We start from the raw sequence: 23,008 nt of genomic DNA, 5'->3' as shown, positions 1-23,008 counted from the left end.
GAAAAACATTTAATTGACACATCATTGTTCTTTGTTTTTTGCTTTTTTAGGCATTATAAAACAGCTTCGCGGTTGAATTTTGGCCCAAAGTTTTTTTACATCGCCAGTATCAACTACCTCTAAGATACTCGTTGTTTCAACCCCATCGATGCGAATGGGCGTTAGAAATCTGTAAAATTCATATGAATTTTACACATCGAACATTCTTTTTTTTTTTACTTGAAGGAACTTAATTCTGTAATCCAGTCGGATGTGCAAATTTGAAAGTGGTCGTTTGACAAACATCTGAAAATAAAAGTTTCATTTCCTCAAAATTTGATTCTTATTCACTTTGAATGTTGCGGTAAATATATCTTTTTTGATCACAAACCTTCAGAGATAACCGGAACATCTTCAACTGTTTCGGGTAACGAAAATCCATAGTCTTTACTTTCAGTATACTCGAGTTGATCACGTACTTTCTTAGCTTCATTACCAGTAACAGAAAAAGCATATTTTCTCTTTCTTGTTTGTTTCATGGATATTGGCTCTTCGGGGATGACTTCCTTGATGATCGTTTTAGTGAGTAAACTGCGTATTACACGCCTACCTTCAGGCACACTCACGATTGAATCGACGCTAGTCGCTCTGCGACCTCGACCTGTCGTATTCCTTTTTTCCGCTTTACTCTTTGACTTTACAGTTCTTGTGTCAATTAAAATTTTTTCGATGTCTCCCGGTTCTGACTGGACAGAGCACTTACGCCTGCGAATTGTGGGCTCTGAACTGGAAGGTCTCGTAGTCTGGATTGCTCGTATAATTTCTGCCCTGGCTGGTGGGTTACTCAAGTTGATGATATTGTTACTGGTTTCCTTTGCCAGTGACGAGGCTCGCGTCTTCCTCAAACATCGTTTATTATCTTCTTTCGCTGTGGGTGTAGCCTGATCATTTTCCTGGACTACCGCACCTGCTCTTTTTTTTCTAGTGGTGGTTGATTGTTGTTCATTTTTCGATACGGTCCTGGCTCTGGTTGGTCTTATTTTTGACAATCCTTTTTTATCATTGTCTACGGACTCAGCTATTCTACTTTGAGTGTGAGACATTGGCAGATCATCGTTGGCAGGTACCGATTCAGTAGATGTGATTTGTTCGTCATCCTTGGATATCCATCCGGCCTTTGAGCGTTTGTCAGCAACTATCGAAGTATTTTTTTTAAATTTAGATGCTCTCGACGACCGCACTGTAAATACTTGTTGTTCTTCAGCCATTTCGTCAGTTTTCAAATCAACATTTTCTTTAGCAACAGATGCAGCTCTAGTTTTCCTAGTGGGTTTCACTGTAGGGGCTACATCCTTGGTAGAAGATCCAGCTCTCCTCGTGCGTATTGTTGTAGTTGATTTTGATGACTCTGAAAATTCAATTACTTTTTTGGGTCGTCCTCGAGTTCGTTTTGTAAGAGTGGATTTGCTAAAATACTCTTCCTTACAATCATCCGTCGGCTCCATAAGTGGGTTGTTTGGTAAAGTCGACATGTTGCTATCTTCCTCAGGTTCTTCAACATCAGACGATGATGAGACTTTTTCGATGAATATGTTTGGAACATCGGATGTTTTTTTTACATGTTCCGATATTTTTTCCATTTCCTCTGGCAATGACGTACTTTGGTTTATTCGGTCTGTAAATATTGAAGGCATTATAAAATAGGTTTGAGGTTGCCGTGAAGTTGTTCCCACGGGGTTTTCTACATAACCAGTATGATCTAGTTCCAAGACACTCATTATCTCATCCCCATCGAAGCGAATTGGCGTTAGAAATCTGAAAAATTCATACAAATTTAATACATTGAAATTTTTTTTTTTACTTGAAGGAACTTACTTCTGTAATCCAGTTGGATGTGCAAATTTGAAAGTGGTCGTTTGACAAACATCTGAAAATAAAATTTGCGTTCATTCTCTCAAAATTCGATTTTCAGTTACTTAAGCTAGTTGTTTCCTAAATCAAAAGTATTTAAAAAGGTACGAAATTTTCAGCAAAACTAATCTAAGCGTCGAGAAATATGTTTAAAAAATTTGAGACCGATTAACCACGTCGTTATTATAATATCCTCGTCAAAAAATCACTCTTTTAATATTAGAGCAATGGTACAAACACTACATAGTCTCATTATTTAAAAAATTGTAACTTACCACCTATTTATAAATAATTGAAAAACTACTGAAAACTATCTTAGGCAGTAAAGAAACACATACATTTTTTTGAGATTTTTTCACAACATAGTTTTAAAGTAATAGTAATCAAAATAGTGCTCTTCGTTTGATTTTGGAAGATACACTGTAAAAAAAGTCTTGTGTATATGTACCACATTGTTCATAAAATTACAGTCGTAATAGTCAAAATACCAACTAAAGAGTAGTAGATACCAACCATTGCAATTGTACTACGTTGTACGTAGGTCTTTTTATTCCCAACGCCCGTCATAGTAACTTTACTAAGTTCATCATAATAAATTTACTACTTGTATTGTTCAGTTTTATAAATCTCGAAGTAACATTACCATGTTGACTGTAAAGTTTATGTAGGATTTTATATTTACGAAACGATTATTTACAACTTCAATACAGAAAATAAACATGCATAAATTGTTTCTTTATATTCGTCTTAAACTTCATTAATAGAAATAACCGTCGTGTTCACACTATTTGTTGTTTGAGTATTGAGTATCTTGCAAAAGTAAAATACTCCATCATGGCAGGCATTATAATTACTGTAGTAAATTTACTATTCTTATTGTAAATATATCAAGTCCAGAGTAGGTCTTTTTATTTTCAATGTCCGTCGCAGTATTTATAATATTGATAGTTTTTACAGTAAAACCAAGAGTATCACGTAAGGAGCAACACCACATTGTCACATGAGCACAAGTTACAAATAGGTAGATGCATATGTTTATGTACCTACGTACGGAGAGGTATTCACATTTCTCTCTGATATTTTAAATTCGTCATGTTAACCCATAAGTGCCGCATTTAGCATATCTTAGTAAAACTAAAACCTGACACTATTTTGAAGTTTAGAATTAAGTGGTGCCAGGGAAATCGTAATCACAATCGTGCCAAGCAGACGACATGCAGAAAATAAATAATCAGTAAATTTACACCGAAGAAGCAATATTTTTATTGCAGTGTACCGAATACCGAATTGCTCGTATACATGTTTCACATTATGTTTAGCTTTTTCCCCCCATTTTGGTGCTATGTCAGTGGAAATTGCATTATCAATCGATAACTTCTCGTGCCTATGTTGGTAAAGATGTCATAAGAAATTTTTCTTATTGTTTGCTTTCATTTTAATAACCTCTAAATGTACTTTGTTGAATATACAAGTTCACCTATTACATATACTTACACTTGCTCAGCCTTACAACTACATGTACAATCCAGTCGTTTATCATTTTTCCTCTGAGTTATGGCGATATCAAGTTCATAGGGGGTAACGAACAAGCCTCCCATATCAATAAAACCAATTAAATAAGTCATGTGTATTATTTTACCGAGCTACATTTAAACTGATACCTGTCATGTTTTAGATCTACCAAAAATGCGCTAGATGCGTCATTTGTGGGTTAACATAACGCAAACAAATACGGGATGATAGTTGAACATAACCTTATTATTGTATATTTATACATACGATTAACCTATACATTGGGAAACAACTACCTTAAATGTTACGGTAAATATGTCTTTTTTGATCACAAACCTTCAGAGATAACCGGAACATCTTCAACTATTTCGGGTAACGAAAACTTATAGTCTTCACTTTCAGTATGCTCGAGTTGATCATGTACTTTCTTAGCTACCAAATGTTTTTTTGGGGTATCTGCTTCATCGTTCACATTATCCTTTAATTAATTTATAAGTTAATTTATTAAATCATTTTATATACATATGCGGCCTTATAAATCCTTTTACATATTTTTGACCTTATACATTTAGCTCACCTCAGTAAAATCGTAACTAGGCGCACGAGACTTGCACTGAATTCTGAGGATTGATTGCGGCGTTTGAGTATCCAAGTTGTTTATTTTTTCATTCTCTTTCCGTTGCACAAGTGGTGTGCTACATATTTTAGTCATGCTAAGCCTACAGTCAGATGATCCCGATTGATCCAAATCTAAAACAAGCAATTGAACGAATACATTAAAATTATAATAAAACGAGGTTCACAAAAATATATATATATATATATATATATATATATATATATATATATATATATATATATATATATATATATATATATATGTAGATAAAGTATACAACCATTCAATGTTGAGTCCCTGGATTGGTTGTTAAGTTTTCGCCGCTTTTTGACTATTTCATCATCAGGCTCAATTACCATTTTTAAAGCCGTCTTTCTCGTGAAGATCTTCCGTTTTGGGTATACAACATAATGTGTATCACTCTTGTTATTTATTTGAGTAACAAATTTTGGTTGAGCATTTATTGTTGCGCATGGCGCAGTTAGAAAAGGCGTATAATTTAATGGTCCAAGCCCATCTCGATCGGGCTTGCGACACGTCTCAAGTGTCTTTTCTACTGCCAAGTTGTAAACATCACCATCAATGTCCCAAGATTGAGACATTGGTTTATGGTGAAATCTACGTGACTCATTGTTGTTACTTATAATGGGATATGGTGAAAATCGTCGTCCCTTGGCCGATTTCGAGGTATTTTTTCTCCAGCTGTTTGCAAAACGTTTTGAGATTTCGGGTACGTTTTTGTGAACCAAATTTAGTAAATTCCAAGCGGTTGAGTTAAAGTTTATTTCCTCATCAATTGATTGATGTGGGTTAAAGTTTTTTTTTACAGAAAAAATGTGGCTGGCTTCTACGTGGCGGTTCGTCAGCAAGTGGTGGATCAATCTAGTTTTGTCATTATAATTTTCTTTGAGATAATTGTCAAAGGCTTTCTCTTCTTCCGGGTTTAAGGAAAGTTGCAAAATTTTTCTGAGCTTTCCATGTTTTTCACATGAGCGGAAGAAACTCGTGAGTAACGGTCCGCAATCCGATGGCGGTCGTGCATGGAATGCTAACAGTAGATGACCCTGTTCCACCGCCAGATCGATCATTATGCGCCGATGATCGGACGATATCACTGGTGGTTTAGTAATGAGCAGATAGTTTAGAGCTGTTAAAAAAGAAATGATGAAAAAAAATTAATTGACAGCTTGCGAATGTATGTTACATATTTTTAAAATTTGAAAACGTACCTAATTTGTGTTGATTGTTTTTTAAAAGTGAATTTATAGCGAGTTCATGCTGCCAGTCTTCGATGTCATTGCTGGAAACAATTTGGCTTGTCATGATGTTGAAAAAGCCATCGTAATCCTCGTGATCGAGAAGCCAAAAAGCTCGGATGAGTTTAATAATACTAGGACTCAACTTAAAAGCTGCGGGATACTTCATAAGTTGATCGACTGCTGAATTTGAGTCTTTGAGAATCATGCACAGGTCCATGAGCAAGTAGAAGATGATGCAGTGTTTAGTGTACGTTTCAGGTAATTGACCATCTTTATCCTCCTCTTCGTCACTTTTTTCTTCGCAATAGCAGTCAGTTAAAAAACTCCTAAGCAAAGATTGCAGCGATGGAGGAGGATAAAGACCATCTTGACTAGGACACTCACTGTCTGACTCTTCTTTCCATTGCACTTTGAGTGGTGAACAATTTCTGGCAATCAATTGATCAATGAATAAAACATCATTTTCCTTATTGTCCTTCGTACAAGCGTCTCGTCTTTTTTTCTTGTAAGACTCTACAAGCTTATTTCTTGGATACTGAATTTTCGTAAGCGCTGAAATTTGCACGTCATCGCTTTCGTCGATGTTTTGCATTTCCGGCAACAGACCGACATCATAAAACCACAACACAACTTGAAAATAGGCTGCTATTTTTTTAAGGGCCCTTTTATGTTTAGTTAAATCGATTTCAGTATTGGGTAATTTTGATATAACGGTCTTTAAACATTCGAGTTGCTGAACACAGTTATGTAACGTTTTCAACTCAGACTCGTCCATATTGACACCCGACTGATCAAACAACGGCTTGCACAAACGATCGGCCATCAACTTGATTTCAGATCCACGTTGGATACTCCACCTCAGAAACTTTAAGTATAGATACTCTGTACTGCCATCTGACCACTCTATGGCACAGCGCAGTAAGAAATTGGCACACCGTTGATCTAGGCATAACGACAGCAGCATTTCTCGAGCTACTTTTTGTTCTACTTTTACACTATAATCTGGGATGACATAATCAAAAGGTATAAGGCCTGCAAGGAGACACCTGCGGTAGATTTCATTAGGCATGATTAGTACAATGGGTCCAGCTGTGGTGATCTCTCGTAGTAGCTCTGACTGCACCCCTCGGGTGAGCCAGAACACTAAATTTTTCTCCGATAAATCGATCCACTCCAAACTCAAAGAATTGGGGCAAAAAAGTTCCTCTGGGGAGTGTGGAACTTTTTTTGCAAACTCTTGCAACGTCTTAGGCTTGTACGAACAACATATTATTTCGTCTCGTGAATGGTTCTCTTGTCGTGCTTTGTAACAAGCCAAAATATTGTTAGGGTTTCGGCATCCAGCAACTGTAGATGGCATTTGTTCTTCGTACCATCGATCCAAATCAAAAAGTAGGGATCTCTTTCGAGTCCCGATGAGTAATAGAGACTCCTCGCCTCGGCGGGACCGTAAATCCGACGCGTCGCGATTGACTCGTTCAATTATATTGAGACTGTGGACTTTTTCGTTTTTTGCTAGTTCGATCTCAAATCTTAGACTTGGGTCTGGCTTCAAATTAAAATATAAAGTCGGGTTTTCACCAAATTCATCGTTTATCTTGCTTTTAAACATTAACATATACATGCGTAGCACTGTTACTGAATCTGGTGTACTACCCTAAAAACAAGTATTTTAAAATTGATTTGTGAATATCGAGTTACATAATTGAAGGAGAAAAAAAAGATGTTTACCTGATAAGCGGCCCATAAGAAACAACAGGGCTTGGGGTCGTCGGTGGGTTCAAGAAGTACTGCATGAGTGATAAATGCGTACTTATCCAAAATTGGACTCACCCATGTGAGAAATCCATTAAACTCCCAGATCATAATACGACCTAAGCAACAACTGATCAAACAGCCAATTTTGGAAGAGCACTGCAAGACAGTGCATAGTTTTTCGTTGGACAGTGCAGTAGCCTCAAATTCTTTTCTATTGAACTTCATATAATGTTCAGTTTCTAAAATCACAACATTTTATTTTGTCAATCACCAATACAGTTATGTGCGAGAAAAATAGTTACAAATTTACCTTTATTTATCAAATTGTATGCTAAAAAGAATAATTCTACTTCATTACTTGTTGAAGGTTCTAGCTCATTACTTTCTGAAGGTTCTACTTCATTACTTTTTGGAGGTTGTACTGCAGGTGAAGAATTAACAAATTCTAAACAGGCTACAATAGGCTTATCACCGTAAAATGACTTAGACCATGAATCTCTATTAAGATCAACTATCAAGTGCTGGAAGTTTCTGAGTGATACAAAGATTAATCCACTATTTTCTGGTAAAACTAAGTCTCGATTTTCTTCATTAAAATTTTCCCAGTCGGCCCCACCGTACATCACACACGCCTGTTCAACACCAGCTGGTACCTTTAAAAATAATTAGTATCTCATTAAAGCAAAAACCATCTACTATGAGATAAAACTAGTACATGGCACTAAAAACAAATTATACTCACTAGAATAGTACATAAAATTTTGGAAATGCAACAATCAAAAACACACAATTGCCCAACGGAATCTTGAATTCTAATAGCATTGCTATCAAGCCCCACCAGAAGTAAGGGCAAACTTCCTGGACGAGCAGGAAAGGCTGACACAGTGGTTATCTTATATGTGAAGGTCCATGATGTTACGTACTCACCAGACGTGACATTCACTACAAATAAACTTTTGTCGCAGCTTATCCAGGCATAGCTGCAGTCGCTGTTTAAAAAGCCACCTGATCTTTGTTCGGAGCGTGGCTCATTCCAGGAGTTGTTTTGTACAGTCTCATCCGGAACTTGAAAATCCGACGACTCCCATAAAGGTAGCTTAAGGCTTATAGTTTTGCGAATCTACGAGAAAGGTTGAATGATATTAAGGACCTACTCGGGCTCAGGTTTACTATCTGGCCGTACGATTTTTAACTTTATAAATGTTTCAAGTAAAAGAGAGAAGTTGTGTTGTATCAGCATTCCCTATAAGGCTTGAAGTGAGGAAATATTTACATAATTGCAAAATAAATAAATTAGTTAATCAATTTTCGGATGCAACGTTGTGTATTTGTAACTCCACCTATAAACACACTTATAATACATTTGGAATTCCACTTGGAATTGCTTATGGGGTTTTGGTTTGATGCGTATGGTAACAACAAAACAATAGAGAAAGTTTAAAAGAAGTCGAGGACCTTTACAGAGAAATCCATAAAAATTAATATTTAGTTAGAAAGAAAACTTCAGAAAAAAAGAAATTTTACAGTACATATAAAATATGCGAAAAATTAAATAAAGGCACTCGATTTCACTCTCGAATCAAATTGTTGGTTTAAATCAAAAGAAATTTCAGCTGACGATGAAAAAGAGGAAAAGAATAAAATTAATTTAATAAACAACTCTCAGTTAGAAGTCGAATTAAATGATGCGCAGTTCAAAAAAACTTGTAGTTCCACCATTGATTAACATCAAATTACTTATAAACAATTCAGTAGAAGTAATCGGGATTTATGATTAAGAATCAAATGTATCCTTAATAAATTATAAATTGATAAAATTAAAAAACGAAAATGATAAACTTAAAACAGAAAAAGCTAATTTGATGGCGATTAATGGTGCAACGAAAGCGAATGGAATGATAAATATAAGAGTAAAAATTTATTATATAGAAAAGTCAATTTGATATGTTCGTAGTAGAAAGTGAGGAAATCAAGTTTGATTTCTTAATCGGATTAAATATGATGAAAGAATTTAAATTAATCCAAAATGAAAATTTACAAATATTATGAAAGAAGGAAAAAGAAAAAAATTCTGAATGTATTTATACTAAAAAAATAAATTTTAATAAAAACATAGACACAAATAAGTTTGAAATCTTACTACATGCTCTAAACTTCCATCAAAAAACTAAAATTTATGAATTCACAAGATAAATATAAATCAATTTTTGCAAAAGATAAATATGATGTTGGCTCAGTTAAAGAACACGAAGCTCGCATAGAGTTATTACTGTAGATAAATATTGCAGTAAAAGTCCTTATATAGGTGCACGATTGAAGATAAAAAGGAAATAAAAAAACAAATCTCAATGTTATTAAAATACTAGTTAATAGGAGAATCTTAATCCTTTTGCTGCCTCAGTAACTTTAGCATTTAAACAGACGATGGAAAAAAATCTAGATTATGTATGGACTTTCGAGAACTAAATATAATAGTTATACCTCAATCGCAAGCATTCCCATTGATTCAAGATCTAATAATAAAAACAAGAGACTGCAAATGTTTCTCCATGTTAGATTCCCTCTAGAGTTTTCCCTGGCTTGCTGTTGTAGCAAAATCTTCTCTGGTAACCCCAGGGCGGTTGGAAGAGTGGCCATGAAACCCCAAATGCTAGAAGCAGATTGTGCTCTAGCTAAACACGTCTCCTGGTATGTCACCAGAGACGTTAGCATTTATTAGATCGGGATAGAGTTCAACGTAAGTCACTTGTCCATTAGAGAACAGCGTTTTCGGATAGCCGGGATACCTAGCTGCACGACCCCCAGCTCGGAAAAGTTCCTATGTAACCCCGGCTGTTTTTTGGGGCGGGATTTTCTATGGAATTTTCCTTCAGAGCAATTCCAGAGTTTTTTCCTTGCCCCACAGGTTTTCGGGCCTAAGTGAATGCAAAACAGTGATAGGAGGTAGGGATTAGCGGATCCGATGCACCAGGCAGGGATCGCCGGCCTAACCGACGAGGAGTGGTCCCTGAAACATGAGACTTCTCCGGGGATGCTAAATAACCTGGATCCGATGCTTCGGCAGAGGTCGCCGGCTTCACCGGTGAGGAGTGAACGTCCTGAAATATGGAGTCCTCCCCGGGGAAAGGCTACACAGTGGCGAGTAGACCCGATGCAACGTTGGTGCAAAGAGTGTCAGATTAACTGGCAAGGTGTCTCACCGAAGATACTCACACTGTGCCCATGGATTAGGTGTAACATCAGTAAAAGGGTTGGAAAATGGGTGCGGCAATACATCCCTACACATAGGTGGTGAGCGGGTAGCCCCGGCGACTTGGCCTAAGAACTATCAAGGTAAACTGGGTAAAAAAAAAATAAAATAAGGTGTAAGATAAATGAAAAACAAGGAAAGCAGCCATGGACAACCATAGCACATGAATGCGTAAAGAAATGCAATTAAACAGAACATACAGTTACCGGTTTTGCACCAGTGTTACTTTTCGAAGGTAAAACTATCACGATCCTACCGAAAAAACTAAGAGAAGAAAAAACACTAACAGAATTACAAGCAAGGCATACTATTAACATACGTAGTTAAAAAATCTGTTACAGTCGAAGAAGCCTGACATGATTACAATGACCTAAATAGCAGAAACAAGAGATCAAGATTCTCCGATTTCCCTGGACTAGAGGAGGGGGAGACAATATGCAAGATCTTATCAAAGCAACTGATGAACTTCACAGCAAAAGTGCTCCAACGCTTCGAATACTCCTAAAAAGATATTAACACGCCCAAAGAAAAGCAGCTCACCCACCAGGCCTCCTTTTACAACTTCTCGAAAGCTAACCCAATTAAAACAACAACATAAAGACGCCCTTATTTGCCCAAATGGACAATCAAAATTCACGTCCACAACATTTCCCACCTAAAACCTCACTCCTAATACACAGCATCACAGCTCGACTTTAGCTCACAAAAACTCCTCTACAAATGGCAAACTTCTGCGGTATCACTGCCAATGACGTCTTACTACCCATAGAGAATAACGTCGACTTTTTATCTCCAAACACAAACCTTATCCAAGTATCCATTATCGAGGGGCACTTAAAATAAATTTAAAATAATTAAAATAAAAATAAATAAATTGTTTGTAATAAAATTCTTATTATTATAAATTAAAATAATGATAAAAGTATATAGAAGAGGTTAGGGGTAATGGGCACTGCATGCATACCACCTTGCATGAGCGTATGCAACAGCCCTGGTATACACACAATCCATGCAGTCTGATAGCATGACATGCACTTTCCACACCATGCTTGCAGTGTGCGCTCAGAAATTACGACAGGTGGACATCACGGTGCTTTCACGTGTGCTCCAGGCCGTGCTCCACAGTCGCGGTCATGCTATCACAATGCTATCGGGGTGAGTATATATGTTGGAATCGGCTGAGCGTGTCCCGGCGCTCGAGGAAGTTGAAGGCGAGGGAAGGCGCTTAATGATGCTCACTCACGTGTATGGTATAAATGGCGCTTTATTAGCATACAAAGAAAACAGGTGAAATGGTACGGCGAAGTGTCGAGAGCTGTGACGGCAGCGGAGGCTGCGAGCGTGAGCGTGCGCGAATGCGGCTCATGCGAGGGTCGAGCTCGGACTGGTCTCGCGCCACACTAGGTAGCTGCTTGGTGGCTAGAGAAGGCGGCGGCAGCGCCGCTCGGCGTGGACAGCGCGAAGACCTCGCGTGGCTTCAGCTGCTGCTTGCGTCGACCGCCTGTGTGTGCCTTGACGATGGTCGAAGGCGCCACAACCACTCCCTCCCCAGAGAGGTCCGTGGGTAACGGGCCGAATGATACCTTCTTCTTAGGGGAGGCGTCTTTGGGGGCTGTCCCAGGAGTCGCCGCGGGGGGCTTTGGTGCCGGCGAAGAGTCCGCAGGAGGCGCGTTGGGAGGGTTGGTCGGCTGGCTCCCTAAGGAGGAAGAGTCAGTGGCCTCGACGTAGGCCGGCTTTAGGGCGTCCGTGGAGACCGTGCGATGAGAGCCGTTGACGTTAATGACGTAGGTCTTGTCATCGACCCGGCGAATGACCCGGTGAGGGCCCGTGTACGGAGGCTGGAGGGGCTTGCGGATGGCGTCAACCCTCTTAAAAACGTGGGAGCACGTCCGCAAGTCCTTGAAGAAGAACGGGGTGTTCTCAGCTGCGTGTCTCAAAGCCGGCGCAGCCTTGATGGACTGGGCGAGTCGGCGGAGACCTTCTACGAAGGTGGCAGGGCTTGCGACGGGCTGGCTCTCCGTAGCGAAGAAGTCCCCGGGCACTCTGAGCGTAGTGCCGTAGAGCATCTCGGCCGGAGAGGCTTGCAGGTCCTCCTTGTAGGCGGTTCGGAGCCCCAGAAGGACCAACGGTAGTCGGTCAGGCCATGGGGTCCCGGGGTCGCACATGAGGGCGGCCTTGATGGTGCGGTGGGTCCGTTCCACCATGCCGTTGGACTGTGGGTGGTATGGCGTGGTGTGCACCCTTTTGGCGCCGAGGAGCTTTGTGAGCTCCGAGAACAGGGCGGACTCGAACTGGGCGCCCTGGTCCGTTGTTATCGTGAGTGGCGTGCCGTAGAGGCTAACCCACCTGTCGACGAGAGCCTTGGCGATGGTTGATGCCTGTTGGTCGGGCAGGGGGATGGCTTCTGGCCATCGGGTGAACCGGTCGATGATGGTCAGGCAGTAGGTATAACCCTGACACGGAGGCAGCTTGATGATGTCGATGTGGAGATGCTGGAAGCGCTCCTCGGGAACCTCAAAGGAGCCTAGGGCGGACCTGTTGTGCCGGTGGATCTTGGACCGCTGGCAGGGCTCGCATGTGCGCGCCCAACGGCTAACTTCCTTACGCATGCCTGGCCAGACATACTTGGAAGCGACAAGACGGGTCGTGGCCTTTACGCTCGGGTGAGCGAGACCATGGAGAAGCTCGAATGCTGTGCGTCGAAGAGCCCGTGGGAGATAAGGCCGGACGACTCCCATGGACGTGTCGCAGAGGACGGAGCAGTCGTCGATCGAGAGGGTCTGCAGGTTGAGACTCGAGGGAGTAGAGACATGTTCGGCTTCCTGGTCCTCGGCCTGAGCTTCGGCGATGATCTTCGCGCTGAGTTGGGCAGGCATGGAGATGGTGGCGACGCGTGAGAGAGCGTCGGCCACCACGTTATCGTCGCCCTTCACGTGGACTAGACTCGTGTTGAACTGGAGTATGAAATCTAGCTGACGGGCTTGCCTGGGCGAGGCCTTGTCCGAGCGCTGCGCCGCTGCGAAGACCAAGGGCTTATGGTCGGTGAAGATCGTGAAGGACCTGCCTTCGAGGATTCGCTGCAGGTTTTTCAGGGCTGCGTAGATGGCCAGAAGCTCTCGATCGTAGGTGCTGTAGCGTTTCTCGGTGTTGTCGAGCTTTCTAGAAAAGAAAGCAAGGGGAGCCCATGTGCCCTTGGAGTCCTGCTGCTCGAGGACTGCTCCGATTGCCGTGTCGGAAGCGTCCGTGCGAAGGGCCAGCGGAGCGTCGGGTCGCAGGAACGTCGTTGTCGTGGCATCAGCGATGGCTTGCTTACTGCGAGCAAACGCAGCTTCTGCATCCAGCGTCCAGGTCAACTCAACCTTCTTTTTCCTGGGCGGCAGGCCCTGGAGAAGGTCGTTGAGTGGCGCTAAGATGTTGGCTGCCCCAGGGACACAGCGGCGGTAATAGTTGAAGAGTCCCATGTACCGACGCAGCTCGGTGGAGGTCTGCGGGCGCGGAAACTCTTTGATGGCCTCGACCTTGAGCGGCGGAGGTTTGAAGCCATGGCTGGATACCGTCCAGCCGAGATAGGTGACCTCGGTCTGCCCCAAGACACACTTGTCTGGGTTGATGCGGAGCCCAGCAGAGCGCAGGGACTCGAAGAGGCGACGGAGGTGCACCAGGTGTGACTCGTTGTCCTCGGAGGCGACGATGATATCGTCTAGGTAGGCCCTAGCAAAGGGCAGGTCCCGGAGAAGATGGTCCATCGTCCTCTGGAGAGACTGGGCGGCGTTGCGTTGACCAAGAGAAGAACGAGTGAACTCGAAGAGTCCAAAGGGAGTCGTCACTGCGGTCTTCGGGATGTCTTCTTCGGCGATGGGGATCTGGTAAAAGGCTTTTTTTAAGTCAATTACCGAGAATACCGATCCCTGCAGCTCCTGGAGAAGGTCCTCGACGATCGGGAGTGGGTAGCGGTCGGGCGTCGTGCAGCTGTTCAGTCGCCTGTAATCGCCGGTGACGCGCCAGGAACCGTCGGGCTTCGGAACCAGGTGGATCGGGCTTGCCCACTGGCTGGAAGAGGGCCGGATGATGCCCTGGGCCATGAGACGGCTGAACTCGTCCTTGGCGGCGTCGAGACGAGGGCCGATGAGTCTCCGAGGGCGCTCGAAGACCGGGGGGCCGTTCGTGTGAATGCGGTGAAGCACTGGGAGATCGGGCAGGTCTGCTGCCGATCCGTCAACCAGCGTTAGGTCGTTGAACTCCCGCACGAGGTCTTGGTAGCGTTGACAGAGGAGTCCTGTCGGAATCTCGACCTGCTGGACGACGGAGACGCTGTGGCCGGTTGTGAGGGCCGCAAAACCCTTGTTGGAAAGCCCGGTCGTGGCGTCGAGGAGCTGCTTTCCTTTGAGGTCGATCAGCAGGCTGAAGTGCGTGAGGAAATCCGCTCCCAGAATGGCCGTCTGGACGTCGGCGACGATGAAGGACCAGACGAATGCTCGGCGCAGGCCTAGGTTGACCTCGGCACGGTGTGTGCCATACGTGGAGATCGCCGAGGCGTTAGCAGCGGTGAGCGTAAGAGAGTCGCGAGCTGGTGGCTTCTTGAATAGGGAAGCTGGGAGCAGAGAAACGACTGATCCGGAGTCGACGAGAAACCTTATTGTGGAAGTTTTGTCGGACACATGGAGGCGATTTTCTGCAGGGGGAGTAGCGCCGACTTCCGCCGCCTGATACGAAGGCGGCACTACTCGTTTCCCTGGTTCGACGGGGTGAAGTTGCAGGGTGGCCTGCAGTTGCGAGCGTTTTTCCCCAGGGTGCGATGGTACCAGCACCACGGGTCGTTGGGGTCTCGGTTTGGCGTGTTTGACCTGCTCCGGGGGCCGCCTTGCGACTGCGTGGTTGAACGGCCACGTTGCTGTCCTTCCGGTTGTCGCTTAGCGATGTTGAGGAGCTGCGCGATGGACTGACGCAGCGACGCCATCTCCTTGGCCAGGGACTCCACGGTCGGCGCAGAAGACTGACCAGCCGTCTGAAGCTTGGTCGCTTGAGGGTGAACCGCGGCGACGTGCGGGTAGTCCTGGATCAGCTCGTCGGCCAGAGACGCCAGTTCCTCCAGCGGGGTTGATTTGACGACCCGGAGGGAGCGTGCCACGGACGGCGGCAGGAGGTCGAACCACCGGATCCTGATGGCATCGTCGGTGACCGCGGTGCCCGCAAGAGCTTTCATGCGACGCAGGAGCTGTGACGGCTTCTGGTCGCCTAGCTCGAGCTGCGTGAGCAGCTTGCGGAGACGCTGATCGGCCGTGTCTGTCATGCGCTTCAGAATTTCGGCCTTAAGGAAATCGTACTTGCCCTCAGTTGGGGGTGCCATGAGGACGTCGGCGATTTCCTGCACTGTGGCGTCATCCAAGGCAGCGACGACGTAGTCGAATTTGCTTGAGTCCGCGCGGATCCTGTGGTTGTTGAAGGCCGCCTCGATCCGGATAAACCACACGGTCGGGTTGGCCTTCCAGAAAGGCGGGAGGCGAAGAGGTGCGACCGACATCACGGGGTTAGTGTCATCACCCGTGGGGCTCGCGCCTCCAGTAGGATTGTCGCCGGGGGGACTTACACCATTGTCGTTGTTGACCATGGCAAGTGCCGACGGCGAGACGAGTGGAAAAAGAAACTGCACTGCACAGCACTGTCACACAACCTCTCACTCTGACTTTGTCCTTGTCTTTTTTTTTTTAAAACGGTCCACGAGAGCGAGAGAGAGAGTGCGGGCACGTTAGCGCGTGGCTCGTAGCGTCGCCCGAGTTGACGATGGCCGTGTTCCACGAACGCAAGCGAGCGCGCGGGCTTTTGCTAAAAAAAAATGGCGGCGGGCCGGACAAAGCACGCGCACTGCAAGGCGTGAGCGAAATGAGTCGCCTTGCTCGCCGAAAAAAGAAAAGATGGCGAAGAAAAAAAACGCGATTGTTTAGCTCACCTCGAAACTTTTTCAGGCGGGGTCACCACTGTTGGAATCGGCTGAGCGTGTCCCGGCGCTCGAGGAAGTTGAAGGCGAGGGAAGGCGCTTAATGATGCTCACTCACGTGTATGGTATAAATGGCGCTTTATTAGCATACAAAGAAAACAGGTGAAATGGTACGGCGAAGTGTCGAGAGCTGTGACGGCAGCGGAGGCTGCGAGCGTGAGCGTGCGCGAATGCGGCTCATGCGAGGGTCGAGCTCGGACTGGTCTCGCGCCACACTAGGTAGCTGCTTGGTGGCTAGAGAAGGCGGCGGCAGCGCCGCTCGGCGTGGACAGCGCGAAGACCTCGCGTGGCTTCAGCTGCTGCTTGCGTCGACCGCCTGTGTGTGCCTTGACGATGGTCGAAGGCGCCACATATATACTTTATAGAATAAGTATTGGTTCATGGACAAAATTTTCACAGACAGAATTTCCGCCAATATTTCCAAGTACAAAATACCGTTATCAGTCGATAAATGTATCAAGCTAACTATACTCGAGAAGTCATAAATTTTAATGCTGAACTTTTTAGATGTTTACAAAACAAAATGAAAGCTTTTTTAATTTTTTCTTTTTAGTTCCTTAGCTAGATCGTTTGGTATAAGAATTATAAAGAAAATGGAGGTATGCATTTATTTTGTAAATCATGGTATTAAAATAAGAGCAGCAAATGAGATATCATGGTATTTGCAATACTGTATCATATCATATGATGTTTGAAAAAAACTGTCATTATCTAAAGTATTTAATTTAAATAATATTTAGTTTATTGAACATTAAAACTATATAGCATATGATATTTTACGCAAAAAGTCCCATGTACATTAGTGTACACACAGGTTTATCCGTTGTTATGACAAACAACTTGAAAAAAATAATTTAAAATTCTTAATGTTTAAGTTAAAAAATCTCAACTAGGGCGTGAAAGTATCGCATCTATCAATTCGTATTTATCAATTTTTGTTTAATGACCCATATACATTTGCATAGACAGACACACAGACACATATTGATTTATTTGTTTAATTATTTATAAATCTAATACTTCATAGGCTCGATGGATTAGACAAATACTTTGCTTATGAAAATGTTCATATAACTATGCAGCGAGCCCAACATAAAGTGAAACATACATCTATTTGCAAGCGCTACGATTCAATTAAAGAATTCGGCAAGCAGATGCAGGAAAATCCATCGCTCTTAAAGTTTATTGATAAAAAAGGCAATAAAACTTCCCTCTCTGCAGAGTTGTTAAACTCTTCATCTCATGGATACCACGTTATTCTCTATGACAAGGATTTTTTGAATAAGTTTAATGAAGAAAATAGTATATTTGTAGACGCTACATTTAAGACGAGTCCAAATATTAATGGAGTGCACCAAATTTTAACCATTATGAGCAAGAAATATAATTCGGTAAAGAAGCTATTTTTTATCACCATATTTTATAATGTTAATTCTTGAGGTGAATTATTACCTTTATGAAAGTTGAGCAGCTATTGCACCTAAATTAAAATTTATGGTAAAGTATTACTCAACGGATCTACTATTTGAATTTCAAAGCATGTTGCCGACCAAAGTCGAAAAAATGCATTCAAATTTTAAATTCTAGAGTTAGTCTTATAAGGCATTTTTATTATTTCACCCAAATTTTTAGCTTTTTTTGGCTAAAAGTCGAGCCATATGTTACAAAAAAACTAGGAGCAGGTTGTTTGATTAATCTTTTTTCTAAGAAAGTCCGAAACTCGGGGCTAACCTCAGTACGTAAACAAGCGGATTCGTATCTATGTAGGTATATATATTGAGCCTGCTACTCAATATTTTCAAGTGTGATAGTCTATAATGTCACACAAATGGATAGGACAAGCATGATGAGCCACCTTAAATCTATATAATTATCTATGGACGCGTTCGCAAATCGTATGTATATATTTGTATTGAAAGATTTACGTTGAAAAAAAAATTCTGTTAGAAAAGATTTATTGCTCTCACAGGGCAGAGCAATCTTCCAATCATATTTTATTTTAAAATTTCTGTTACCTCACCCAAAAATGGCTCTTCTCTCTTTACTACCGAAAATGCATTATTGTTCAATTATTCAACATAAGAATCTGTTGAAAAAATTACCGAATGGGTTTAAAGTTGTCTAGTTTCACATTATAAATAAATATTATTAATACTCTTTTTTTCATAATGTTGAATATTAAGTTAACATAGTAATTTATAATAAAAAAAAATTAAATCTTCAGCTCCAATAGAACCGGAATTATGAATTTTTGAAAATTAGTCTTCAAGTTAAAAACTCGCTTTCATCGAATTTTCGACCGCTTATATTATCTAAAATACGTAAAAAAAAAAAACCTCGAACTTTTATGTTTTTTGCTAAAAGTAGAGTCTGGAAAAAAAAAATTCAGCCAATTCTGAGATGTGTTGGTCAAAAAGTGCTCGGTTTTTAAAAGAATGACCCATTTACGTACATCAGCGTTGGTATTCTGATACCGTCTGTCATTTATAACCATGAAGCCAATTTTTACGTCTTTCTCGGCAAATATCTTTGGAAAGTGCCCCATTACAGGCTTGCTAACATAGAGAAAGAAACTTAGTAGGTTAAAAAATATGACCATACATTTATAAAGCGCAAAAATGTAGTATATATATCGTTCGATTTTTGGAAAAATCACGCATTCTGACTAACGACATCATGAGCCTTGTGAAAAATAATTAGATTTATAATATCAAAAAACATTGAAAAATGCCAAGTTAAAAAAGAAATTAAAAAATAATCACACAATGCCTAATAGCATCCGTGTAACAACGATATCCTCACACATAAAAAAAAAAAAAAAAAAAAAAAAAATTCTAATCATCAATCATAATTAAATAATTTATATACATTATTTATGTTTTGAATGTATACCATTTCTCTTGCACTCACGCATTAACAAATGTTATAATTGGTTGGAAAAAAGCTCTAAGCCATTCGAAACTTGTTGATGCTGTTTTTAACCATTCATAACTAGATCGGTAGTAGAAGTTGTAAGCAAATAAAAAATTGACAAAACTCATAACTTATCATTTTTACAGTTTTAAGTGTTAAATTGCATAGATACATTAAATTCCTAAATCTTTTTAATATTCGTAATTTATTTTTAATTATTAATAAGTTTTTAACTCTTCAATGTTTAAACTGCCAAGTAATATATTATTATAAATAAGTTTTAACCTACCAATCATGTCCAGTGTAATAAATATTGTAAAAAAAAATCGATTACGTCTTATATAATTTTAAAATTTTTTAATTCCTGATCACTATTTTTCATGAATTTTACATATATGCAAGTTAAACTATTGAAATTTAGCATATTTTTATTTTAGGCTGTAATACGAAAAGCTAAGTCAAAAAAATATAGGATATATTTGAGACAAAATAATAAGGAGAACAATAATATTGGCTATGAAATTATGAAGAAAATTTTGTTAATACCACTTTTTCCAGCTGATAAAGCTGAAAAAGCATTTAAAATAATAAGAAAACTTATAAAAAAAAGTTTTAAAAATGATCAGAAGAAATTAGCCAAACGGAAAAGATTTTGGGATGTTTACTTTCGAAATGAATGGATGGTTAAAGTTACTCCGGAAGTATTTAGCATATTTAATATGGTAGATAGAACCAATAATAAACTTGAATCCTATCACAAGATTTTGAATTCGAAGTTGAGAACCAAACCAAGTACAGATATATTCATAGGTGAGTATGTGTCTACAAGATAGTTCTATTGATATAATTATCGTTCAGATATAAATAAAACAAACAAACAAGTAAATTTTAACTGGAAAATAATTTAGTGTATACAAGTGTTTAAGGACAGTCCGGAAAAAATTTAAGTTCTTTCCTTGTCGACTGTCTGTCAATCCTTTCGTTCCTAAAAAAATTAGTAGGATAAATTATTTATTGTAAGTGCAATAAGTTATCCATAGAACGGTATGGTTAAACGAGTAAAACTATTGTGAACTAATCGGAAATATTAAAGCGATATGTGGTGATATTTGTATAATCAACTTTTATCAATGCAATTAATTGACGAAAGAAGAAGTATCATGCATTTTTTTTTTTAAATAAATATGAGGCCTGACTTAAGTGAGATTAATCATGACTTCGAAATAAAAGACAACTATTCGTCGTTCGTTTAACATCTGATTATAAACCTTTCTCATCTAACTTTAAATCAATCTGAACAAGTCTGAGTCAGAATTAACCTCCGAGTTGCGTCGGAAACCCACCACTGTCCAGTGCAGCAGTGCTTTATACCAAATGGATCCAATATGTATCCAAAACTGAGAACACAATCATCCATTTCCTTTAACATCTTTCTATTCGATGTTACTATAAACACATATATAGATGTAACGGGTATATGCGTTTCACGTATTCATGTGATGTCATCATCCAGTACTTTATACCAAATGGACCTATTATGGATCCAAAATTGCGAACACAATCATCCATTTCCTTTAACATCTTTCTATTCGATGTCAGTGTGAGTACATGTATATATATATAAAAACACATGGTATTAGCCACGATGTAAAAATACAAGGTGCGGCCCGCGCGGCGTTGCGCATCCATTTTGATTGATCAATGCTTCCACCATGATGTAAGAATATAAGGTGTGGCGTTCCAAAGTCTCATTTTCGTGCCGTTCTGCGCCTTTCAACACGACGCCATATTGGAGGGAGATGTGACTACTACAGCGGCGAAGAGCCTGTACAATGAAACGAAGCCGCTAAAGTTGAAACTAAAACTTATCCCATGCACGCATCTCACCTCGAATTGAGATATATATATTTATATATTTGTGTATATATACGTAAACTGATCATCGTTTACCTGTTTAATTAGTTTTTTCTGTGCAAATATTGCCAAATTGGGTGTTTGGTCACTGAAACAACTGGATTGAAAATATTGAAATAAAAAATATATATTGTTTCAGGAGTTTCTTGATGTTAATACGCTTTATATTTTAAAAGCTATTGAAATTCGCAGACAGACATGGCGGTGCGAATCAAAATGGATGTGCAACGCCACACATTATATTTCTTACATCATGGCTTCCACCGCGCCGCCATGTCTGTCTGCGGATTTCAAAAGTTTTTAAAATATAAAACATATATTAGCATCAAGAAACTCGTGAAACAATGTATATTTTTTGCTTCAATACTTTCATTCCAGTTGTTTTAGTGACCAAACACCCAATTCGGCAATATTTGCACATAAAAAACTGAACAAACAGGTAAACGATGATCAGTTTACGTATATATGTACAAATATATAAATATATATATCTCAATTCGAGGTGAGATGCATGGGATAAGTTTTAGTTTCAACTTAAGCGGCTTCGTTTCATTGTACAGGCTCTTCGCCGCTGTAGTATATAGCCACGTCTCCCTCAAATATGGCGTCGCAATGGAAGGCGCAAAACGGCACGAAAATGAGACGTCGGTACGCCGCACCGCGTATTTTTACATCATGGTATTAGCTAGTAGCTACAGCTACATAAAGTTGCGTTCGAAAATTAATCTATTTTGCAATATGTAAATATTTCTTTACCTCAAAACTGATAGAAAATGCTTCTTTCTTTTACTTCTCAAATTAAAAATCATGCGGCCGGTTTTTTCCGGAATATGCTCGAACATTTGAATGGAAGTCGACTTACCTCGCAGCTGGTTTCTATAAGTTGATTCATTTCTATACCACAAAAAAACCTTATAACTTGTCAATGTCAATATTTTTAAACAAGTTTCGAGGGTACAAACGTCGCTTCCCGCGAAAATGAAATAGGGCTAATTTGAAATAAGCGACGGAAATACAGTTACACAAACGTGTTTTGCAAATGTTATTGAAAAATTTTACGAGTGTTAATAAAAAAAAAGGCAAATTTACTAGTTGATAAAAAAACAGTTCTAAACTTTGATCACGACTCAACAATTACGATTTACTGCCACGTAGAATCACACTGCTAACGAACGTTATACTTAAGCTGATGAAAACTGAATGCTATAACTTTCTTCACAACTTCACGCGATATACTATTATATTATGTGTGCTTGTGCTTACTCTGACAATGTGTGATAATGACTTGACAACAAATAGATGGACGACAAGTGTATAAGTTGTCGTTCATCTATTTGTCGTCACATCATTAAAGCTTATCCTGATAATGTGTTGATAATGATGTGACAACAAATAGCTGGATTTGTTACACAACGCTCGACTACCATATTAGTGGCGGTAAAGACGAAAAGTATATGTATCCAATACCTTTATTATTTTAGTATACAACGTGATATTTGCGCACACTACTGAATAATATTTTTTTAGTAAAAAAAAATAAAATGCATTCAGTCATAGCTTTCCTTCAACATTTTACCAGTTAGGTATTTCTAATGCATTACTTTATTAAATATGTTTTATTGTTTATAAATACTTCACCAGCGAGGGCGGCGAGAGCGGCGAGCGTTATACCAAGTGCAAAAGAGATAGCGGTATGTTGAGCTGTCCGTCTATCTATTTGTTGTCAAATCATTATCACACAGGGGAAGACAATCACACGTGGTATAATATACTACGTGCATCATGCGTGTGATGAGGTGTTTTCCGCAATCGTTACCAGAGCAAGTAATTTTCGGTAAGTTGCGCTCTACATTACCGTCAGATCGGAAAGTCAACTATATATACCTTTAATTTACTGG

General features: G+C 40.5%; 1 protein-coding gene across 1 annotated transcript; it reads right to left on the bottom strand.

The window, feature by feature from the left end:
• Window positions 1-139: 139 nt before the first annotated feature.
• On the bottom strand, window positions 140-22,026 carry LOC149374177 (protein ELYS-like). Its single transcript, XM_089594783.1, has 12 exons — window positions 21,973-22,026; window positions 7,781-8,158; window positions 7,349-7,691; window positions 7,012-7,277; window positions 5,251-6,937; window positions 4,302-5,168; window positions 3,980-4,152; window positions 3,739-3,880; window positions 1,855-1,906; window positions 1,730-1,794; window positions 371-1,654; window positions 140-285 (listed from the first exon to the last, which is right to left on the bottom strand). Exons 1-12 carry the CDS (start codon window positions 22,000-22,002, stop codon window positions 230-232), a joined length of 5,343 nt encoding a protein of 1,780 aa, XP_089450909.1. The 5' UTR covers window positions 22,003-22,026; the 3' UTR covers window positions 140-229.
• Window positions 22,027-23,008: the final 982 nt, after the last annotated feature.

The sequence above is a fragment of the Copidosoma floridanum genome, unplaced genomic scaffold (assembly GCF_036245765.1).
Source record: "Copidosoma floridanum isolate Cflo_tuat_1 unplaced genomic scaffold, Cflo_Japanese_pri ptg000021l, whole genome shotgun sequence".
Lineage (NCBI taxonomy): Eukaryota > Metazoa > Arthropoda > Insecta > Hymenoptera > Encyrtidae > Copidosoma > Copidosoma floridanum.
The sequence above is the reverse complement of the archived record's forward strand: the minus strand, read 5'-3'. Positions and strand labels throughout refer to the sequence as shown.